The sequence below is a fragment of the Vitis vinifera genome, chromosome 14, assembly GCF_030704535.1.
Source record: "Vitis vinifera cultivar Pinot Noir 40024 chromosome 14, ASM3070453v1".
NCBI classification, from domain to species: Eukaryota; Viridiplantae; Streptophyta; class Magnoliopsida; order Vitales; family Vitaceae; genus Vitis; species Vitis vinifera.
This window is the reverse complement of record NC_081818.1, coordinates 30,145,334-30,163,509: the sequence shown is the minus strand read 5'-3', so window position 1 is coordinate 30,163,509 and position 18,176 is coordinate 30,145,334. Positions and strand designations below refer to the sequence as shown.

General features: G+C 36.7%; 3 protein-coding genes across 5 annotated transcripts; all 3 read right to left on the bottom strand.

The window, feature by feature from the left end:
- Positions 1 to 80: 80 nt before the first annotated feature.
- Positions 81 to 7,643, bottom strand: LOC104881703 (uncharacterized). Of its 3 annotated transcripts, XM_010662803.3 has the most exons (5): positions 7,095 to 7,643; positions 6,908 to 6,974; positions 4,669 to 4,904; positions 3,553 to 4,381; positions 81 to 2,468 (listed from the first exon to the last, which is right to left on the bottom strand). In XM_010662803.3, exons 3-5 carry the CDS (start codon positions 4,900 to 4,902, stop codon positions 343 to 345), a joined length of 3,189 nt encoding a protein of 1,062 aa, XP_010661105.1. In that variant the 5' UTR covers positions 4,903 to 4,904; positions 6,908 to 6,974; positions 7,095 to 7,643; the 3' UTR covers positions 81 to 342. The 3 variants fall into 3 exon arrangements, with proteins under 3 accessions (XP_010661105.1, XP_019080739.1, XP_059598321.1); XM_019225194.2 differs by having other exon boundaries at positions 6,908 to 7,643; XM_059742338.1 differs by lacking the exons at positions 6,908 to 6,974; positions 7,095 to 7,643 and adding an exon at positions 5,354 to 5,459.
- A 3,818-nt stretch (positions 7,644 to 11,461) lies between these two features.
- On the bottom strand, positions 11,462 to 13,175 carry LOC100261075 (uncharacterized). The gene is made up of 2 exons (XM_002284094.5): positions 12,846 to 13,175; positions 11,462 to 12,572 (listed from the first exon to the last, which is right to left on the bottom strand). Exons 1-2 carry the CDS (start codon positions 12,988 to 12,990, stop codon positions 11,812 to 11,814), a joined length of 906 nt encoding a protein of 301 aa, XP_002284130.1. The 5' UTR covers positions 12,991 to 13,175; the 3' UTR covers positions 11,462 to 11,811.
- A 1,154-nt stretch (positions 13,176 to 14,329) lies between these two features.
- On the bottom strand, positions 14,330 to 16,763 carry LOC100247571 (pentatricopeptide repeat-containing protein At3g29230). Its single transcript, XM_002278850.4, has one exon. It carries the CDS (start codon positions 16,545 to 16,547, stop codon positions 14,763 to 14,765), a length of 1,785 nt encoding a protein of 594 aa, XP_002278886.1. The 5' UTR covers positions 16,548 to 16,763; the 3' UTR covers positions 14,330 to 14,762.
- Between the last annotated feature and the right edge of the window lie 1,413 nt (positions 16,764 to 18,176).

Below are 18,176 nucleotides of genomic sequence, written 5' to 3'. Positions count from 1 at the left end.
GTTGAAACTTGAGAGGCAATAAAGAGAATTGGAAACCGAAAAGACTACCATGGATGGTGCCAAGTTGAAGCCAACCTAAATATTCAAAACCACCCAGTTTGATTTTTCTCCCACACTCACAGCTGCAGAGATGCTGTTTCTCTTTTAAGGAACAAACCAACGTTGTTTATGCTAAATATACAAGTCCATTCCGGATACTGAAAATCAAAAGGAAACCCGAAAATCAGGGCTATGGTGCCATGTACATCAGTAACCTAGCTCCAGGGCTAGGACCAAGCCATGAACATGATCAGCTCTATGGAAAATTCCCGTTTCACAAATCAAAGACTGCTTTCTTTGTAGTTATTTTAAGGCAAGGGGAGCATTGCTGTTTGGATATCTCTGCCGGGGGGGACGCCTGGTCCTCTTTCCCCATCCTGTTAGGCTTCTCTCCTCAAGTCCCACCTCTCTACTGTTAGGCTGCAGCAGTATTGGGGGTGGGCAAACTGTAGTTACAGTTGGAGAGGGAGTGGAACCCCTCAGACGCCTCCTCCCCCTTCCACTCTTAGCAGCTCCTCTCTGTGCCAAGTTTGACTGCCAGGTTGAACCTGTAGCTTTGAACAGTTCTTCAATTGTATGAATGTCCTCAGTGATCTCATACCTTGACAGAGAAGCAAGGCTTGGCAATATGTCCCTTTGGAAGTCCTTCCGCTGCCTCCCTCTCCTTGCCTGACCTTTCCGAGGTCGTCTAAGCATTTTTTCATCATCTTTTTGGTCTTCCAAGGCCTGAGGCTGAGGCTCACAATGATGCTCTTCTACCTCTGTTTCTGTCAAATTCAGTGTCATGAACTCAAAGTAATCAAGACCATCGAGCACAGAATCTTCATCGCAAGCACCCCTTGAAACTGCTCCAACCTCCTTCTCTGGGTCACCCTTGCACAATGATATTACATCTGCAAGCCAATGGAGAGAGCCCTTCATTGAAGTTTCTGAAGGGTGAAAAGTTGCAACATCCTCAGTATCATGCACAGGAGATAGTGAGATAGCAATTATAGCCTCTACGGCAACCCTGACGAGCTCATCAGGAAGCTCCCCAGATACATCTTTCAACAATTTAGATGGCTTCTTAAGTTGGTTTTCAAAAGAGTCCCTTCTGGGAGAAACAACATTTTCAATTTCAAGAACTACCGGAGCCTCCAAGTCTATATCAGCTGCAATCTTCGTGTTGGTTCTCGGAGAGGAGTGTGTAGATGGAGGCTCTTCTTCTACCACACATAAATTCAAATCAATATGATGTCTTGATTCAGCAATTTGATTAACCAGTCCCTTCTCTACAACCATACCCTCCACTTTGAGCAGCTCTCCAGATTTGGATGAATCACAACCTAAATCAGTATTAAGTAACCCAAATTTCTGAATGTTATCACCATCAACTGCAGAAGCAACACAACTAGACTTTGAGGGTGAATTAGGAGAAGATAAATCCTTGAAACTATAAGGCTTGCAAAAAATCGGAATCCCAAGAATCTTTTTAGTGCTCTGGCAGTCACCTACTTTAATCCTTTTTTGCTCATCATCATGGTCACAAGTTTCTGATGTAGAATCCAGAATCAAAGTCTGTGAAGGACCATTACCAATCTCTGGTTTGTTGGAAAATGTCTGAGAACAGGTTTGCAAGAAATCCAAATTCATCTGGTACGAAGCTTCCTTCCCTTTGGAAGATTCACCACTGCAAAGGGGCTTTGCTTTGAGCCAGGGCAAACCGCCCCATGAGTTCTCATTCTTCCTTTGCTCATCTAGCTTGGAGATAGAGGGTTCTCTAGGGGAGACAGGCAAAACATGTTGTTGAGAGATGACTTCATTGTAGTTGGGAATTATAGCATCTGTGCACAAACCCTTTGCAGGCTTCACATCTGTACTCATATCCTTAAAGAATTTCATAGGACCAAGTTTCACAAGTTGTTCAGAAGCTGAATGATTGTTGCTGAAGCCATTTGGATAATCAGAAGCATTTGATTGATAGCAAATCTGTGATTCCCTGGCCTCCAACTGTGAACCAAGGGAAAGACCATTTTGATAGGATACTTCTGCTCTGAAACTTGGGTTCAATCTTGAATTGCTAGTAACATGTGATCTGTTAGAGCAAGAGTTTTCATGAATTGATATTGGGCTCTGGCTGAAGCAACTTGGAAGCTTACTCCAAGAGGAAACAGAAGATGACTCAGAATGGAGTACATCAGATTGAGCCACAGTTGGGTGCAGACAAGATCCATGGGAAGCCAAGACAGATACATCAGGATTTCTTTCAGAGATTTCTACACCAAAAATTGTCCTTTTTCTCCCTTCTCCTGTCTTATTCTGTTCAGATGGAAGAAAAGTCCCTGGCTCATGGACTTTCCCAGCCTCAACTTGTGATGAATCAGATGGTGCAGGCAAATCATCTGCACAAAAACCTCCCTGGCAAGAATTTCTGCCGCTTCTAGTTAGCCCTGAAAAGGGAGGAATAGCCAAATCAGACATCGATTTGGAAGAATTGTTCTCAATAAACTACCCATCACTTCTTTTTATTGCAACAGAAATCACAATCACCTATGGGTAAACAGTCGAAGTACAAAAAAAAAAAAAAGGATTTATACAACATGGGCTTCAAATAGGAACAATCATAAGTGATGGGTGTTGTTCTTCCCTTTCCAAGTAAAAAAATTCAGAAACAACTTCTAGCCAGTTTTTTAACAAAATATTTCCATCTAATTAAGATAGAACAGGACATAATTTGGTGAGGATTTCCTCTAAAAGATATTTAGCTTGTTTACAAGGAAGTCAACTCAACTATAAGTTTCTGTCAGAAAAAGGCTTTAGAACACACACACAAACACAATCAAACAAACAAACAAAAAACCTGATCCTCAAAAGAACACAGAGAATTGCTTCTATATTTTGCAGCATTTCTCCAAGGAAACAAATGTTATGTTACATACAACTCAAAGACTAAAAATTGGCTTATTTACAAGGAAGTCAACTCAACTATAAGTTTCTGTCAGAAAAAGGGTTTAGAACACATGCACACAAACAAACAAAAAAAACTGATCCTTGAAAGAACACAGAATTTCTTTTATGTTTTACAGCATTTCTCCAAGGAAACTATTGTTAAGTTATATACATACAACTCAAACTCAATGCAAAACCAATCCCAACTACTTAGTCAGCTATATGAGTCCTTTGCTTGCCATTCAGCTCTATCTATTGCCAAATACATGTCAATGTGTGCATATATATATGTTAAGAAGATCATCACCATACAAAGGATATGATATATGCTCATTCTCAACTCAAGAATATAAATCACTATGCCCAACAATTTATTTCCCTATCAAAATATAATTCCTTCACAGTTTACATAGAAATGGAAACCAATCAAGTCCTTTTCCTCAGCAGTTGAGACAAGAAGCAGATCAATAACTGAAAAATAAAAATTGTAAAACTTGTAAATGATGCTAAATTTTTTCAAGCAAGAAAACAGGAACTCTGAATCAGAACATATTCAAAGCAATATAGCTAAAAAACAATCCTTACCAGCGCCAAACTTATAAGATAGCCACTCCTTTTGGTATCTTTCATTCTCCAAATGCAAATTGTTAAGACAAATGCTTTCATTGCTTCCTCTATGGAGATTTTGTGAGAATTCCTTAGACAAACACTGGGAGTCTGAATGTGAATTCACAGATAGGTCCTGTCTTCTAACTTCCTCTTTGGAGCAAGTGATATCACCTAGAATATCAACAGAAGCTGAAGTAGATGCTTCCTCAACCTGGATAGGTTTATTTAAGTCGGTCAAACCATGACTTTCCCTTGAGTACAAATGAGATCTTGAAGCCTCACCATTACAACCAGAACTCATACCACCGGCAATATACAATTTTACATTACTCTCACATGGAACCTTGCAGTTCCTGTTATGGGAGTAACTTTCCACCCTTGACAACCCAGAAACTTTTTCTTCTAGTTGTTCCTCTTCATTGCTGATGTAATCATCAGCTGGAAGTTCAAGGTCAATCAATCTTCTGTGAAGCTTCTTGCTGTGAGATTCTAAAACTTCGCAGTCCTTTAATTTCCCTCCATTTTGGGTGTGAACACCATTAGCTTGCATGATCTTTCCTTTTATAAAACTAAAAGGAGATTGGATGCTGTCTGTGCATGACATAGATCGTCTGCCACTAGTGGAATCCACCAGGGGAGAATCAGGAATATGCCACGTCTTTTTGGCATCATCAGATGTTATGCGGGATGAAAAGAGACTTGATTGTGAAGCTCCTGCCGGAATCGAATGTTTGAGAAGTTCTTTGCTTTTAATCTCATTCATCAAGTCCCTCTGTCTTTTGTAAAGACGGTGAAGTTCACGTAGCTACATGTCCAAAAGAAATTCAAACATGCATGTTAAATAACAGCATTAGGTACTAAAGGTAATTGTTTCCATTTTGTTTTAGCCATTTCATGTCAAATGAGGACTATTTGAGCCCAAATCCAAGAAACTCACAGGGTAGTCAATAAACTACAAATCAAAACATAAAGCAATAAATCAGGACCCAGAGAAAAAGGGGTGGATATCATTATACTTTCCTTCCACAACTTAATTTTAAAAAGAAAAAAAAGAAAAAGAAAAAGAAAAAGAAGAAGCATCACAAATAATACCTGATGCCTAAATATGGATTCATGCCTCAAAATAGTTTGTCTCAGTTGTTCTTTCTCATACCCCAAGTAACCCTCTACGGTTTGTCTTGTCAAGAATAAATCATAGTATTGTCCATTCATCAAAGCTTTGTTTTCATGATGTAGGGACCAGCTACTGTTGCTAGCATCATCATTTACATCCCTCATGGAATAATAACTCGGTATGTACATCTTCGACTGCACTTCAGTTCCCATCCCTGCAATCAACTCAAGAAACAGAAAATTTGTGTTAAAATATACATTTTATAATGAAAAAAAAAAAGTAATTTTACATACAAATGAATCAAATTCAGTAGCAAGTTAACAAAAATCAAATTCTTAATTTTGCCAGCATATTTGACCAAACCACTGAAATCATTTACGAAAACTAAGGAAAAATAAGACACAAGAACTGCAAAGTCACTGTACATAATGTTCAAGAGTCAGCAGATATTCTTGGACATGTAACAACTAAGAAGATGATTTTAAGTTACTACTCCAGCACAGAATTCAAGTAAGGAAGATAAACAATCCTTAAAATGGATGTAAAGGAAAGGTGCTCCTATTCTAACTTATGAGTTTTATTTGACAAAGATTAACCACTAAGCATGGCTAGACAGCTAATAATATTTAACCACCATGATCTCTCAAACTCCCCCCAACATACCAGATTAGTCTTGGCTCTTCAACAGGCAGCCATAGAAATAAAGTTTTCTGAAGTTCTGAGAGGAGGGATCTCATGTCAGTTGGTGCCAAGACAATATGTTCACTCCCATTCTGTATCCATATGCAAACCCCCACCACCCCCCCTCCAAAAAAAAAAAAAAAAAAAAACAAAGCAAACCCATCTTGATGCCCTTAATTAAAAGGGAGTGCCCTCATTATCAACAATAAACTTAACAGTTGATGAAGCCACATATTGAGTTAACTAAAACTTGCGAATTTAATTATTGAAAAACACTCAAATAGAACAAAGTATCAACATACATCTTCAGCAAAAGATGGCCAGTAATAAAAAAGAAACAACAGATTTTCAGAAACTAGATCCGCATATTACTTAGTTTTATTAAAGTTCCGCATATTACTTTCAACCATATATAACTTTCTGTTTTAATATGAAGTTTCCACCATGACAGAAGAAATACAAGTGGAATTTGTCCAAATTTGACTACCAAGTTCTGATATAGGAAAGAAATGCAGGTGGAATTTATCACAAAATACAACTACCAAAGTTCTGGTATAGAAAAGAGTTGAGAGATGTCATTAAATTGTTAGCTTAATGCTATAATTCAATTCAGGTCAGAGAAATAGCTACAGAACAACAGTTATTGATTAAGTGAATCCCTGTCATCCAAGGGCCATTAGATTTTATCCATTTTTATGTATGACCATTATTAAATTATATATATGATCATGGCTGGAAAAAAACCCATTGAAAGGTAGACACAAAGCATGAAACTAGAAAATATTACTAAACTTTGAGCTTTTGCAACTCATTCAGGCACCGTTTAGGTTAGGTGCTATCACCCCTTCAACAAAACAAAGAAACAATTCATCAACTAAAGCTCAATGCAACAAGGCAAGATTGCTAAGGCCACAGAACAGTAAACAGAGCCAGAAACCAATGCATCAATAGCAATTGAAGTGTAGAGTTATACATTCTAACAGTCAGTCAGAGAAAAATCTACTTTGCTTCTCAACATTAAGTAGAAACTCAGCCCAAATGTTGTCGATCATTTCTCGAAACAGTCTCAACAAGCAGAGAGAGAGAAAAATCCTTGGAAAGTGTCTTTTAGCATCAAAACCCTTAGAGCATACTCAACTTCCAAGTCATCATAGTACAAAGATCAGAAAAAGGAAATCTAACATTATTGTAATTGCAGAAACCAAACCCCAAGTAAAATAAATTTCAAGGGGCATTCAAATGCCCAATTGGGAAATGTAAATTTCAACTTGATATAAAATTTTCACACGCCACACCCACAAATTCCACCAAAACTCCCACACACCCAAATTCCCAAAATCAAACACTTGATGATCCATTGGATCAAAGAAAGAAAGAGAAAAGAAGAAGAAGAAGAAGAAGCAGCAGCATAATATTGAGAGATAAGAGGGAGCGAATCAAGTATCAAATCCATCAACTCTAAAAGGCAAAAACCCAGAAAATTAACAAATACCCGTACCAATTATGCATGAAAAATAGGGGAAAATAGTATTTTACCTCATACCCGAATCCGCTACTACCCCTTTTCAAAACCCCACCATGGATTCATCAAAACATCCCGAAACTGACAACAAACCCAAAACCCAATTTCCCCCATTAGAACGCTGAGCCTCTGCAGGAACAAAGAAGAGAGAAACCAAAATAAAGCCAAAAAGGACATGAAAGCAGAAGAATAGAACAACACCTCACAGAGCCTAAACAACAAAGTGGGTGTCTATGCAGTGCCATTGAAGAAGCAGGGTCAGATCATCATCAGCCGCAGCACCAACACCATGAGATTAAAAAAGAATATATAGAAATATTTATATATATTTATAGAAATTAGGATCTGCTGGGCCAGTATCTGATGAGAAGATATAGAGATCCCACAACCCAGATAAGAGATCCCTACACAAACACATGACTTCTCATGAACAATGACTTCAAGTTTGTCAACATGTGGTCTCTCTCTCCTCTTATATTCAATACTTTTCTTCTCCTACTGTCCTATGGCTTTGCCTCAATGATTTCTTTCTCATTTATTTTATTTATTTTATTTCTGGGTTTTTGAGGAAGTGAAAGATATGGGTATTTTTTTCACATTTTCTAGATTCTCTCCACCTTCCATGCTTTTTGGGTACACATATTTTTGATATTTAAAGCCTTTTATAAAATGTAGACACCTGGGTTTTCTCAGGCAACAACTCAACAGTTTCCAAAAGTAGCTGACCTCTCTCTCTCTCTCCCCCTTTTGTGCCCCTCCTCCCACTCTCCCTTTGGCGCGTCCCCCAACCCCCTTCCATACCTGCTAGGATGATGTAGATTTTCTGAAAATCAACAGGGAAAGGGACAGATTGTGGGTTTACTGTAATTCCACAGCTTGCAAGGTTGAATAGTTGGTTTATTGCTTTTGTTCTTTTCTGTGGAAATTGAGCTCCTCCTTTATTCCCTAATACGCTTTCCTAGAAAAACAAAATATTTGGTTAATTTTTTAGGTTTTTGGTATGATCTTGATTAACATATTAAATGGGTCAAGATAAGCTTTTCTTTTTTTTCTCACTGGATTAGTGAATTAATTCATCACCCAAAAAAAAAATTATTACAATCTTGTATGATCCACTAGATTACAAGATTATCCTTGTACCCATCTGCACCCGCTGCAACCTTACCCTCACCCATTTCCATATGGTCATGGACTGAAGAGACCACTTGGTTTTTCTGAAAAAAAATGAGATATTTTCAATCTTTCTTCTTTATGAATGTAGGTAATTTGTTATCAAAATTCAAAATTCTATCAGCCCATTGCACCCAAAGAATGAGCATTGTGCCCTATTGAAAAAAAAAATTGTATTAAAAAATTCAAGTACGGAGGATAATTTTTCGATTTATTCTTCATCAAAGCATTATACATTAAGATCCAATGTAAAAGTCCTTAAAGTATTCCTCTTTTTTTGTATTGTTATTCATAAACATTCTAAAAAAATATAAGTAAAAATAATTTAAATTTATTTTAAAATTTTCTTTTTATATTATCAAAATTATTTTGAGAATTAAAATAATATTTTTTTCTTTTAAAAAACAAGTGTTACCAAACAGGGCCTGGAAGCTTATCCACTAAATGCAATAATGAATATCCTAGCTACCATTGAGATTATCATCCATCCAACACATAGAAACCATCATTTTAGTGCAATAGGTGAATGCTAGCAATGCCAAAATTTGCATCAACAGATAAATTAATAGTGGTTGGTGGGACAGCTCAGATATTACCCATGAGAGGACCTAGCCTTGGAAGGTGATTGAATAGTTTTAAAAGTGTCATTAATAAATTCTGATATTATATAGTTTTATGGTACCTAAGGCTTTGTCCACTTTGACATTATGCTTGGATTAAACCTGCAGGTGCCTCTCCAAGACTCCAACTAATCAACTCTCTTTTGCTTCATGCACTTTCGTGGAAATCGTTTTTTTCAGTTTTCCATGTTTGGTTTATGGGATGAATTGAGGTACCTAATTGCCTTCTTAACAAAAATTATCTGAATTATCTTGTTGGCCTTTTATGGGTTTCTAGGGTTTTAGTCTACCCATGATCAAATATCAAATTAATAACTTAATATGAAATCACAGTTTTATACAAATGACTTAATACGATATTAAAGTTTTGGTTTACACAAAAATTATTAGTTCAAGTTCCACCCAAAATCTAGAAAAAGTTTCAATGAAAGATATCTTACCGGAGTTTTAACTCAATTCATAAACAAATATGATAATAGAATGACTTATTTTCAAATATCCATATTGTAGTCAGATAAGGTAATATGTTGGAGGATTTTTTTTTCCCTTTTAACCCTAGTCATGTCTAGGTAATATGTTGTCTTACCTCTCCCTCACTTCATTATATATATAATTAAATATTCAAAAAAAATAAATGGGTGGTACATTCCAACCCATTAAAAATTTGATAAGATACCAACACAGGACAAGATTGACCTACTCTTTTGTCATCCCTATCCTTAAAGGGTTGGCTTATTATCTAAAAAATTAGTAGTTTAACACACATGCTGGTTTTGTGGTACAGTTATCGTATGAGAAGATACCGGAGAAGCACCATTGCCACAGAGCCTGCAAAATTTGTGTAAGAATCAATCAAAGTTCCAAGCAAAGCTACTTTTAAAAAAGTCTGGCAACTTTCAAAGTTTCGTGACCTAAAAATGCAGAAAGAAGAACTTTCAAAATTTGAAGCAGGAAATGGTCCATGGGAAGAGCCAGAAAAGGGTTAAAAAGGAAAAGGGAAACAGAAAAGAAAGTGAAACTCATATGACTGTCAAACACACATAGCCTGCAATTTTAAACCTCAGAAATCAGAATGGCCCCCAGCTTTTGAACTTGATCTAGTGGGATCGATGTTTAATTTTCATATAGGTGTTTATGAGATGAGATCATAAGTATGAACATTAATTGCTTGGACCTACAATAATGGTGACTACCGCGGCCTCTTCTTGCCAATCATTCATATACAACCATATGGGATCGGAACATACATGTGGGAATTTCACATATTCACACATCACTTTGTTAGCGTCTTCAATAAGCATAATGATATGTGGGCATTGACCTCAACTTCCTACCGTCGGTGTAGATATTATCATGTTCGAACTACAGTTGGTGGCTTTTTAAAAGCGCATCTATATTTCTTAAGTCTGACATGAGATATGAAAAATGCTTAAGTTAAATAGTTGTAGGATGAGATACAAAGCTCATTATAATCCAATATTACACATCCTAAAACATTTATCCTAACTCTTAAAACTCAGGATCTAGTTACTATCCAAGTACAGTTTGATTAAATACTTGCAAAATATAGTTATATGTAAAGGTTAATTGGGTGATGAGACATATGGCCTAAGGTCATTGAGTGCTTAATGTTCAAATGCCTACACCTCTCCAAGCATGCCCTAAAAAAACACACAACATACACATACATGCACCAAATGCTGTGCATAAATTTCAAACCACCGGAGCCTCAAACCCATTTTTTTTCTTCTCTCTCTCTCTTTACTTGAGTTTGGGAATTGAAGGCCCAAGGGTGGAGTGTGTCACCTAACCTTTACAGGGCCCATAAGACCAAACATTTCTTGGAACTTGGAGATGAAGCCATGAAGAATGTACTAGATGTATATAGCCATATAGGGTGACTATTATTGTTATATTTGAAAATTTCTTATAATAGCTATTTTCAAATATGGCAATTATTTTAGTAAGATTTAAAAATGGTATTTTTGAAAACATCTTCTTTAAGAAGATGGGCTTGATTTTATTTGACTACCTTAAATCAAGCCCATCTTCTTAAAGAAGATCCATGTAGAATGAAGCAAATAAAGATAAAATTATGGTTGTAAAAGAAAAAAATTATTTTGACTTTTGATGAAGTTGTATATGGGATGAAATAATAGACATTAATTGCTTGGACCCACTATAATGGTGACTACCGCAGCTTCTTATTAGCAATCATTCAAATAAAGCCAAGATTTGCATACATTTGAATGCAACTGATTGGAATACACAATTCTAGTGTCTTCAATAAGCATGATGATACGTGGATAGAAACTCCTTATAAATATTGTCTAATATATATATATATATATATATATATATATATATATATATATGTACACACATGACACATCACATTATTAGTGTCTTTATTAAGTATACTAACATGTATACATGAACCTCACCTCCTACCTCTTCGGTAGATATTGTTCAATTTAAACCAAGATCCGTATCACTTAAAAACCATGTATGCACTCCTTAATCGATGTAATATATCATAATTTAACTAAGAAAATTATATATCATAAGGCATTTACCCTAGATTTCAGCTAAAGAAAGCATCACCCTTTTGAAGGAGTGAAAACCCATGGGTCTTACCACTCTATCCTAGACCATCTAGACCACACAAATATTAGAGAGGCTTGAACTTAAGATCTAGTTAGTTTGTTAATAGCAGAGCAGCAGCTTGAAATATATATATATATACATGAAAGTTAATTTGGTGATGAGACATGTGAATCAGATTAATTGGGTGCTTCATGTTCAAATGCTTACACTTCTCCAAGCATGCCTTAAAACAAAACACATACATGCTTTGGTCAAACGCTACACAAATCTACATTTAAACCAAATGTTGAAAAGCAAAATGCATAATATACAACCACTAGAGCCTCAAACTTTTTCTTATGAGGGTAAGGCTACATTTGAAATGCTTTTCCTTAGACCCTGCATTTAGTTCAGAGATACATTTCAGAAGATTTATCGCTTTTTTCCCCTTGTGTGCCCTGCAAAAGCCTAAAATCATACTGAACTTGACCTAGTGCAGTGCAGCACGTGAGTTTAGGAATTGACGGCCCAAGAGTGGAGTGTCACCAGACCTTTCTAGGGCCCATAAGCCCAATGATTTCTTCCCACAATCCCACACTTCCAACACTGGTCAGCCCAATTACACTAGGGCTACAAGCAGCTACAGTCCAATACCCAGCTCTTATTTCATCTCTCAATTGTTCCTTCTCCCACCCACAATACCCATCAAAGAACCTGAAGTCCTCAACCGCAACAGCATTCCTCTTCACCATCTCTGCCGCACAACCCACACTCTCCTTGGTCCCATAGTACAAACCCTTCATTACCTCCTCAAAAAGCCCAGTCTTCACCACTCCATCATCATCCCCTTTTGGGCTATTCACCAGGAACAGGCCCTCCTCTATGGGTCCTCCAAAGAACAGTGGCATATCCGAGAAGGTGCCTGCAACATCCAGAACTGTTGATCTTGTTTCCTTTATTGACATGAGGGAAGGTCTGTTGAGTATGATGCCAGTAGGACCCACAGGACCAGTTGATAATAGCAGGATCACCGTTCGTTCAAAAATGTGGACTCCATCAAGCTTTTCTGTGGCAATGAGTAAGCAGCCCTTTTCAGGTTCATGGATGGTGTGGACCCATTTGTCCCCAATTGTGATGGGTAGAGGATGATCCACTGCAGAATCAGGATCAACCAATGAGGAAGGCTCTTCCAGCCTTGATGCTTGTTCTCCAGCCACCAATCTTGCTCTGAATGATCTCCAATCAGCACTAATGGAAGGTTTGTCAGCATCCTCAGACGAAGATGAAGACCCCAGATGGCAACCTACGATTGGGAAAACCATTAGGAAACTCAAAGCTGAGTGTATAACTAAGATCTCACTGCAAGATCATGGCTCACAATGACTAAAATCCATGCATAAAGTCAAAAACGATCGGCCTGATTCATATGACAAGACATCAAGACATCAAATGAAAAGATCAAGATAAGACCAGGCCTTCAAATCAATCAAAAACCATATCTGAAGATCAAGATAGAAAATTGCAACAAATGGTGTTTACTATTCACAGTCAACGATAAGGCAATTGGAGCACTTACACGTTATAGAAGATGGAAATGGAGCTTTTCTACATTGAAATTGATTGGCTTTTCTCTTGGGGTAGGTGAGATTTCTAGCTTTGATTGAAGGGAGTAGTTCTATGGTTCTGCTGAAGGAATTTGAAGTGAGAAAACATGCTTCCATTCTCTTTCCTTCCTCTCTTCACTTCTCCAGTTCTCTCTCCTCTATGTGGCAGATGAAAAACTATGGATAAGACCTCTGATGCAAATTATATATATATAAATATATATGCAATGAGGATAAATGTGCTCCACAAGCTCCTTTTAGTCCCATCCCACCAAGTGGAATGCTTTTCTGTAGCTTTCTCATGTATGGGCCAATGGATATGCTTTACACATGGCATAATAATAGGAAATCTACAACATTCTACGGGTGGTTGTTGATAAAATAAACTCGAGGCTTTTCTGAGTTGCTATATTTTCTGAGATGGGCAGAAGCTTTTATCCCTTTATGGGTGATGTGTCACATTCCTAACCTTTAGTTTGCATAGTTAGGTATTTTCCAGTTTCCACCACTGGGGCACTTGGTGGATGAATAGAATACTATAAACACACTACTTGCACATAGTAGGCAGAACTTTCCGGTTATAAGACATGGCATCCTGCCACTGGCCACTGGGATTGGTCTTATGTTTTCGGGAACCACTTTGTTTTCTACACGATATACCCATCTATCATGACATTCAGAATCTAGCAAAGGAAAATGAACTTGAGTCACTTGACATAAAATAGTATGGAAAAGTAATAAAAAGGCGAATACTAACATGTAGACTATTCTAGATGCTATGAAAAATACAATGAAATGATTTTACATGTGTCACATACAAGTTACAACACGAATAGACTAATTAAGCTATCATCAGTCATCACTGAGTAAAGCTTTTATGTGATGATATCACTAATAAAGATGTCATGTCATGTAGCTAATAAAGAAATCACAGAGATGATGCAATTTTCTATCATGTATTTGAGCAGGTAAGAAATGGGTACCGGGAACATCAGAGTCGTCTAGAGAAAATAGCTGTGTGAGGAAGAGATCACCAGAAATTGCCTTTGTCGTGCTAGGCCAAATTCAAACAACTGAAATAATAACTTCCCTGGCTTCATTATTTAATAGGATTTCACATTTAGTAAGATCTGCAAATCACACCATTCCCATCAATGGAAACCCTTTACTGAGAACAAGATAAGATGTAGTCGGTTCTTGAAACTTACAAGAATGCAGCTTACAAAAGAGAATCTCAACAAATTGGGGTGTAAATTGGTTAGTGGACCAAAGAACTGAACATGAGCCCCTGCATGGTTCACCCTTCAACTTGATTTTAAATCCCCTGAATAAGGGCACCGTAATCTGGGGTGAGAACTTGTTGCTACAAGGGTCTGCACTGTAGATGAATGTGACATAAATTGAACATTTGAACTAACAGCACCAGGAACAACCACGTCCAAATGCAAATACAAAATTATCAATCAGTCTCCAGTGTTATACTCTCAGTGAAGCAAGTACATTGTGATAATGAACTGGTATTTTGTTCAAAAGACACAAGAACCATATCAGATGTGTGATGTCAACATGGTCATAGGAGACAAGATATTACATGATTATTGTAAGGCTCATTTTATAATTGTCTAGAAATTTAATACAATTGAGAGTTGCCAGAAGCTTGAATGAGTGTACAATGTATACATACAAGAAGCAATGCCACACTCTTCTCTTCAGTAACTGCAGCCAATTCATGCCTAAAGAAGCTATAGGGAAAAGCATCCTTGAGGATGTCCTTTCTTAAATATTGTCCAATATAGCTTTTGCCAAAGTGCTCCTGCCACTTGGACTGAGAGGATGCATGCAGTATAAGCACCACTTCAGCAATATTCCTTCCCAAACAGTTCTCTGCATCAACTACTCGTAGTCAGCTTGTTAATGTGCTGGCCCAACCCATCAATCGTCTTGTAGATTCTATCCGATTTAGGGTGTGATCTATCAAAAACTGTAAATTCATGAACCTCATCATCCACTTCAATTGAACTACCCCCTGATGGTTTTTGGATGCTTGTGCTCTTCATTCTTAGCCTTATATTAGCAAAATTGTCCCAATCTCCTGCTGCAGCATAAATATTTGACAACATAGATAAATTCCCTGAGTCTGATAGCTCAGATTTAACCAGACGATCAAACACCTCCTCTGCAAGTCCAGTAGCACTATGCATCCGGCATGCTCCCAAAAGGGTACCCCAAATGATTGCATTTGGTTCCAATGGCATGCTATGTACAAGCCGAAAAGCTTCCTTAAGACGCCCACCACGCCCCAAAAGGTCAACCATGCAACCATAATGCTCAACTTCGGGAGGAACCCCATAATCTCTCTCCATTGCATGAAAATAATGAAGGCCCTCATCAACAAAACCTGCATGGGTACATGCACATAAGACACCAACAAAGGTGACCTTATCAGGCACAAACCCTTCTCCTTTCATTCTAGAGAAGAGCTGAAGTGCTTTCTCACCATGTCCATGCATGGCTAGTCCTTGAATTATGGCATTCCAAGACACCACATCTTTCCTCACCATTCCATGAAAGATGCTTAAGGCATTCTCCAAACTACCACACTTTGCATACATATCAATCAATGCATTGCTCACTGGAGTGCTGCACTTAAACCTGGTCCTCTCAATGGAGGCATGAACTCTCTTACCCAATCCAAGCAAACCAGAAACTGCACAGGCAGATAAAATACTAATAACAGTCCCATCATCAAACTTCAATCCAGCCTCCTCCATTTGGTTGTACAAGTTAATTGCATCTTTAGCAAGCCCCTTTTCAGCATACCCCGATATCATTATGGTCCACGGAACCAAGTTCTTGACAGGCATCTTATCAAACAAGATTCTCGCCATATCCATATCCCCGGCCTTGCTATAACCCAAAACCATCGTGGACCAGGACACAACATTCCTGGCCGGCATCTTCTCAAACAATTCAAATGCCGCATTCATCTCTCCCGCCTTAACATACCCGTCTAATATCGTATTCCAACTCACAGTATCTCTCTCTGGCATTTCATCAAACAACCTCCGAGCTTCCCCCAACTCGCCCACTTTCACCAACCCTCCAATCATCGAATTCCAGGAAACAGTATCTCTCTCCGCCATCACCTCAAACACCTTCCTCGCCGCAGCAACGCCATCCAAACCACACTTGAAGTAACTATCAATAAGCGAATTGGGCACAAAAATATCCAAGCAAAACCCCATTTTTTCCACTTGGGCATGGATCATTTCCACTACCCGCACCCAAACCTTCCCCGAACACGCCTTTAAAAGAAACGGGTACGTGAAATTATCCGCACACACCCCACTATCCTGCATTTCAAAGAAAACCGAAAACGCCAGCAATGGCTCCGAGTTCCGAACGTGTGCTCTAATCAAAGTATTATACAAAAGCACATCTGGGTCTTGAATTTGATTAAAAACATTGACAGCCAGCGTCATCTGGCGACAGAGAGAGAATGCAGCAATGAGCTTCTGCCCCACAAAAGATTCCCGATGGAGATTAGCTTTGAGGACCTGGGCATGAATTTGCTTTACTTGGTTGAGGCTAGAGCATCTATGGAGGTCTGAGATCTTCTGCTCGAGAAGCCTTCGCTTGGAGACCCAAGTGGGGTTTCGAATTGGTACTGACATTTGTGGTTCAGAGTCGAAGAGAAGGAGTCAGAGGACAGTGCCAGCATCTGGGGGGTGAAAGAGGGTGAAGGTACTGAGGGATGCTAGGAACTTGGGCTGTAGATAAGGTTCTTCCCTGCTCTGGATTTTAATGGTTTAAAATTTGGGGGAAAAAAGATTGAAATATTTCCATTTCTATCGATTCTGACAATGATTTGCTCTCGATAATATCTTTTATAATTGAAGGATTTTTATGTATTAAACAAATAAATACGCTTTTTCTTATATGGGAGAAGTAAAAATGTTTTTTATTTTATTTCGAGCTTCATATGATTTGAAAAGGCACTTCATATCAAATTTTAAAAAAAAGTGAGAACATGAATCCAAGCTTACTTATATATAAAGAAATGTTGTTTTTTTTTAATAAAAATTTAAACTATTTTTAATTATTTTTTAAAGTGTTTTCGAGGATTCAAAAAATAAAAAATGTTTAAAAACTTTTTCATCATATATAAATATATTATATACATGTACAGGATAAAATCGTGTTATAAATGATATTAAAATCAATCATTAATTTCGACTTAGGATTCTTAATGAGTGTTTTGGTTGGTAAGATACAACGGAATACATTTTTAACTCGTGAGAATCTATTATGTTAATTTAAAGCTATAAAAGAATTATTTCGTATTTAATTTTATATGTAACACACAAGAGAAAATTATTAATTAAGTAAAGCTATTCAATTCAATGTTACAACGAAGAAACCAAGAGAATGATTTTTTTGTATATACATGTACATATAATAGATTATTTTGCAAAGCTAGGTCAATGTTACGGTGAAAGAGGATAAATATGTCATTGCATTTTTATTTTAAAAAGTTGAAGTGTTTTTAAATGAATATGAATAATTTATTTACAAAAGATTTTTAGAAAATTCATTTATGTATTATTAAAAATTGAATTCAATTCATATTAGATTAAAGTCATGAGAATGTATTAGATCAAAATTGACAATATCTATAGACATAAACTAAAAATTAAAATTTAGATACCATATTAAGTTAATAATTAGTAAAAAATAATTATTAACATTTAATCTTCCATTCCTAACTTAAATAAAATTCAAAAAATTTTGAGTATTGTAATAATAAAGTCACATTGTGAAATATTTTATTCCATTGCTGAAAAGTTTAAATTTAAAACCCTTGACATCATCGATTTTGATGGGTTATGTTTGATTTAAAACATCATGAGCCAGCCATGACACCAATGTTGACTGGTGCCATTGTTATTGTTGTTGACTTTTCTCTATTCATGTGAGGTAGGCTATCATGCTTTTTATATGGGTCGATTCTTTCATTTTCTGATTATTAATAATTAAATATTTCTATACTGATTGATTATAAAATCACCCATAGTTGTACTAAGAATCAAATATTTTAAAATAATAAATATAAATAAAGGCTTTATTTGAAATAAAAAGCTTCAAGAACAAGTAATTAGTCCATTTCCAAATTTCTTTTCTTTTTGTAAAGAAATATTATGATAATATTTATATTAAAGGAATATTTTTAAAAATATATTAAATAATTTAAAGCTTTTTAAATTATTCAAAAATCAACTTTTTTTGACTTCTCTTTAATTTTT

Bases quoted from the DNA above. Each gene is read 5' to 3' on its own strand.
- LOC100247571 (XM_002278850.4), bottom strand. From the start codon at position 16,547: ATGTCAGTACCAATTCGAAACCCCACTTGGGTCTCCAAGCGAAGGCTT.
- LOC100261075 (XM_002284094.5), bottom strand. From the start codon at position 12,990: ATGGAAGCATGTTTTCTCACTTCAAATTCCTTCAGCAGAACCATAGAA. The intron at 12,573-12,845 runs GTAAGTGCTCCA...TCCCAATCGTAG, and splicing joins ATTTCCATCTTCTATAACGT to GTTGCCATCTGGGGTCTTCA.
- LOC104881703 (XM_019225194.2), bottom strand. From the start codon at position 4,902: ATGGGAACTGAAGTGCAGTCGAAGATGTACATACCGAGTTATTATTCC. The intron at 4,382-4,668 runs GTATTATTTGTG...TTGGACATGTAG, and splicing joins AATCCATATTTAGGCATCAG to CTACGTGAACTTCACCGTCT. The intron at 2,469-3,552 runs GTAAGGATTGTT...CTCCCTTTTCAG, and splicing joins ATCTTATAAGTTTGGCGCTG to GGCTAACTAGAAGCGGCAGA.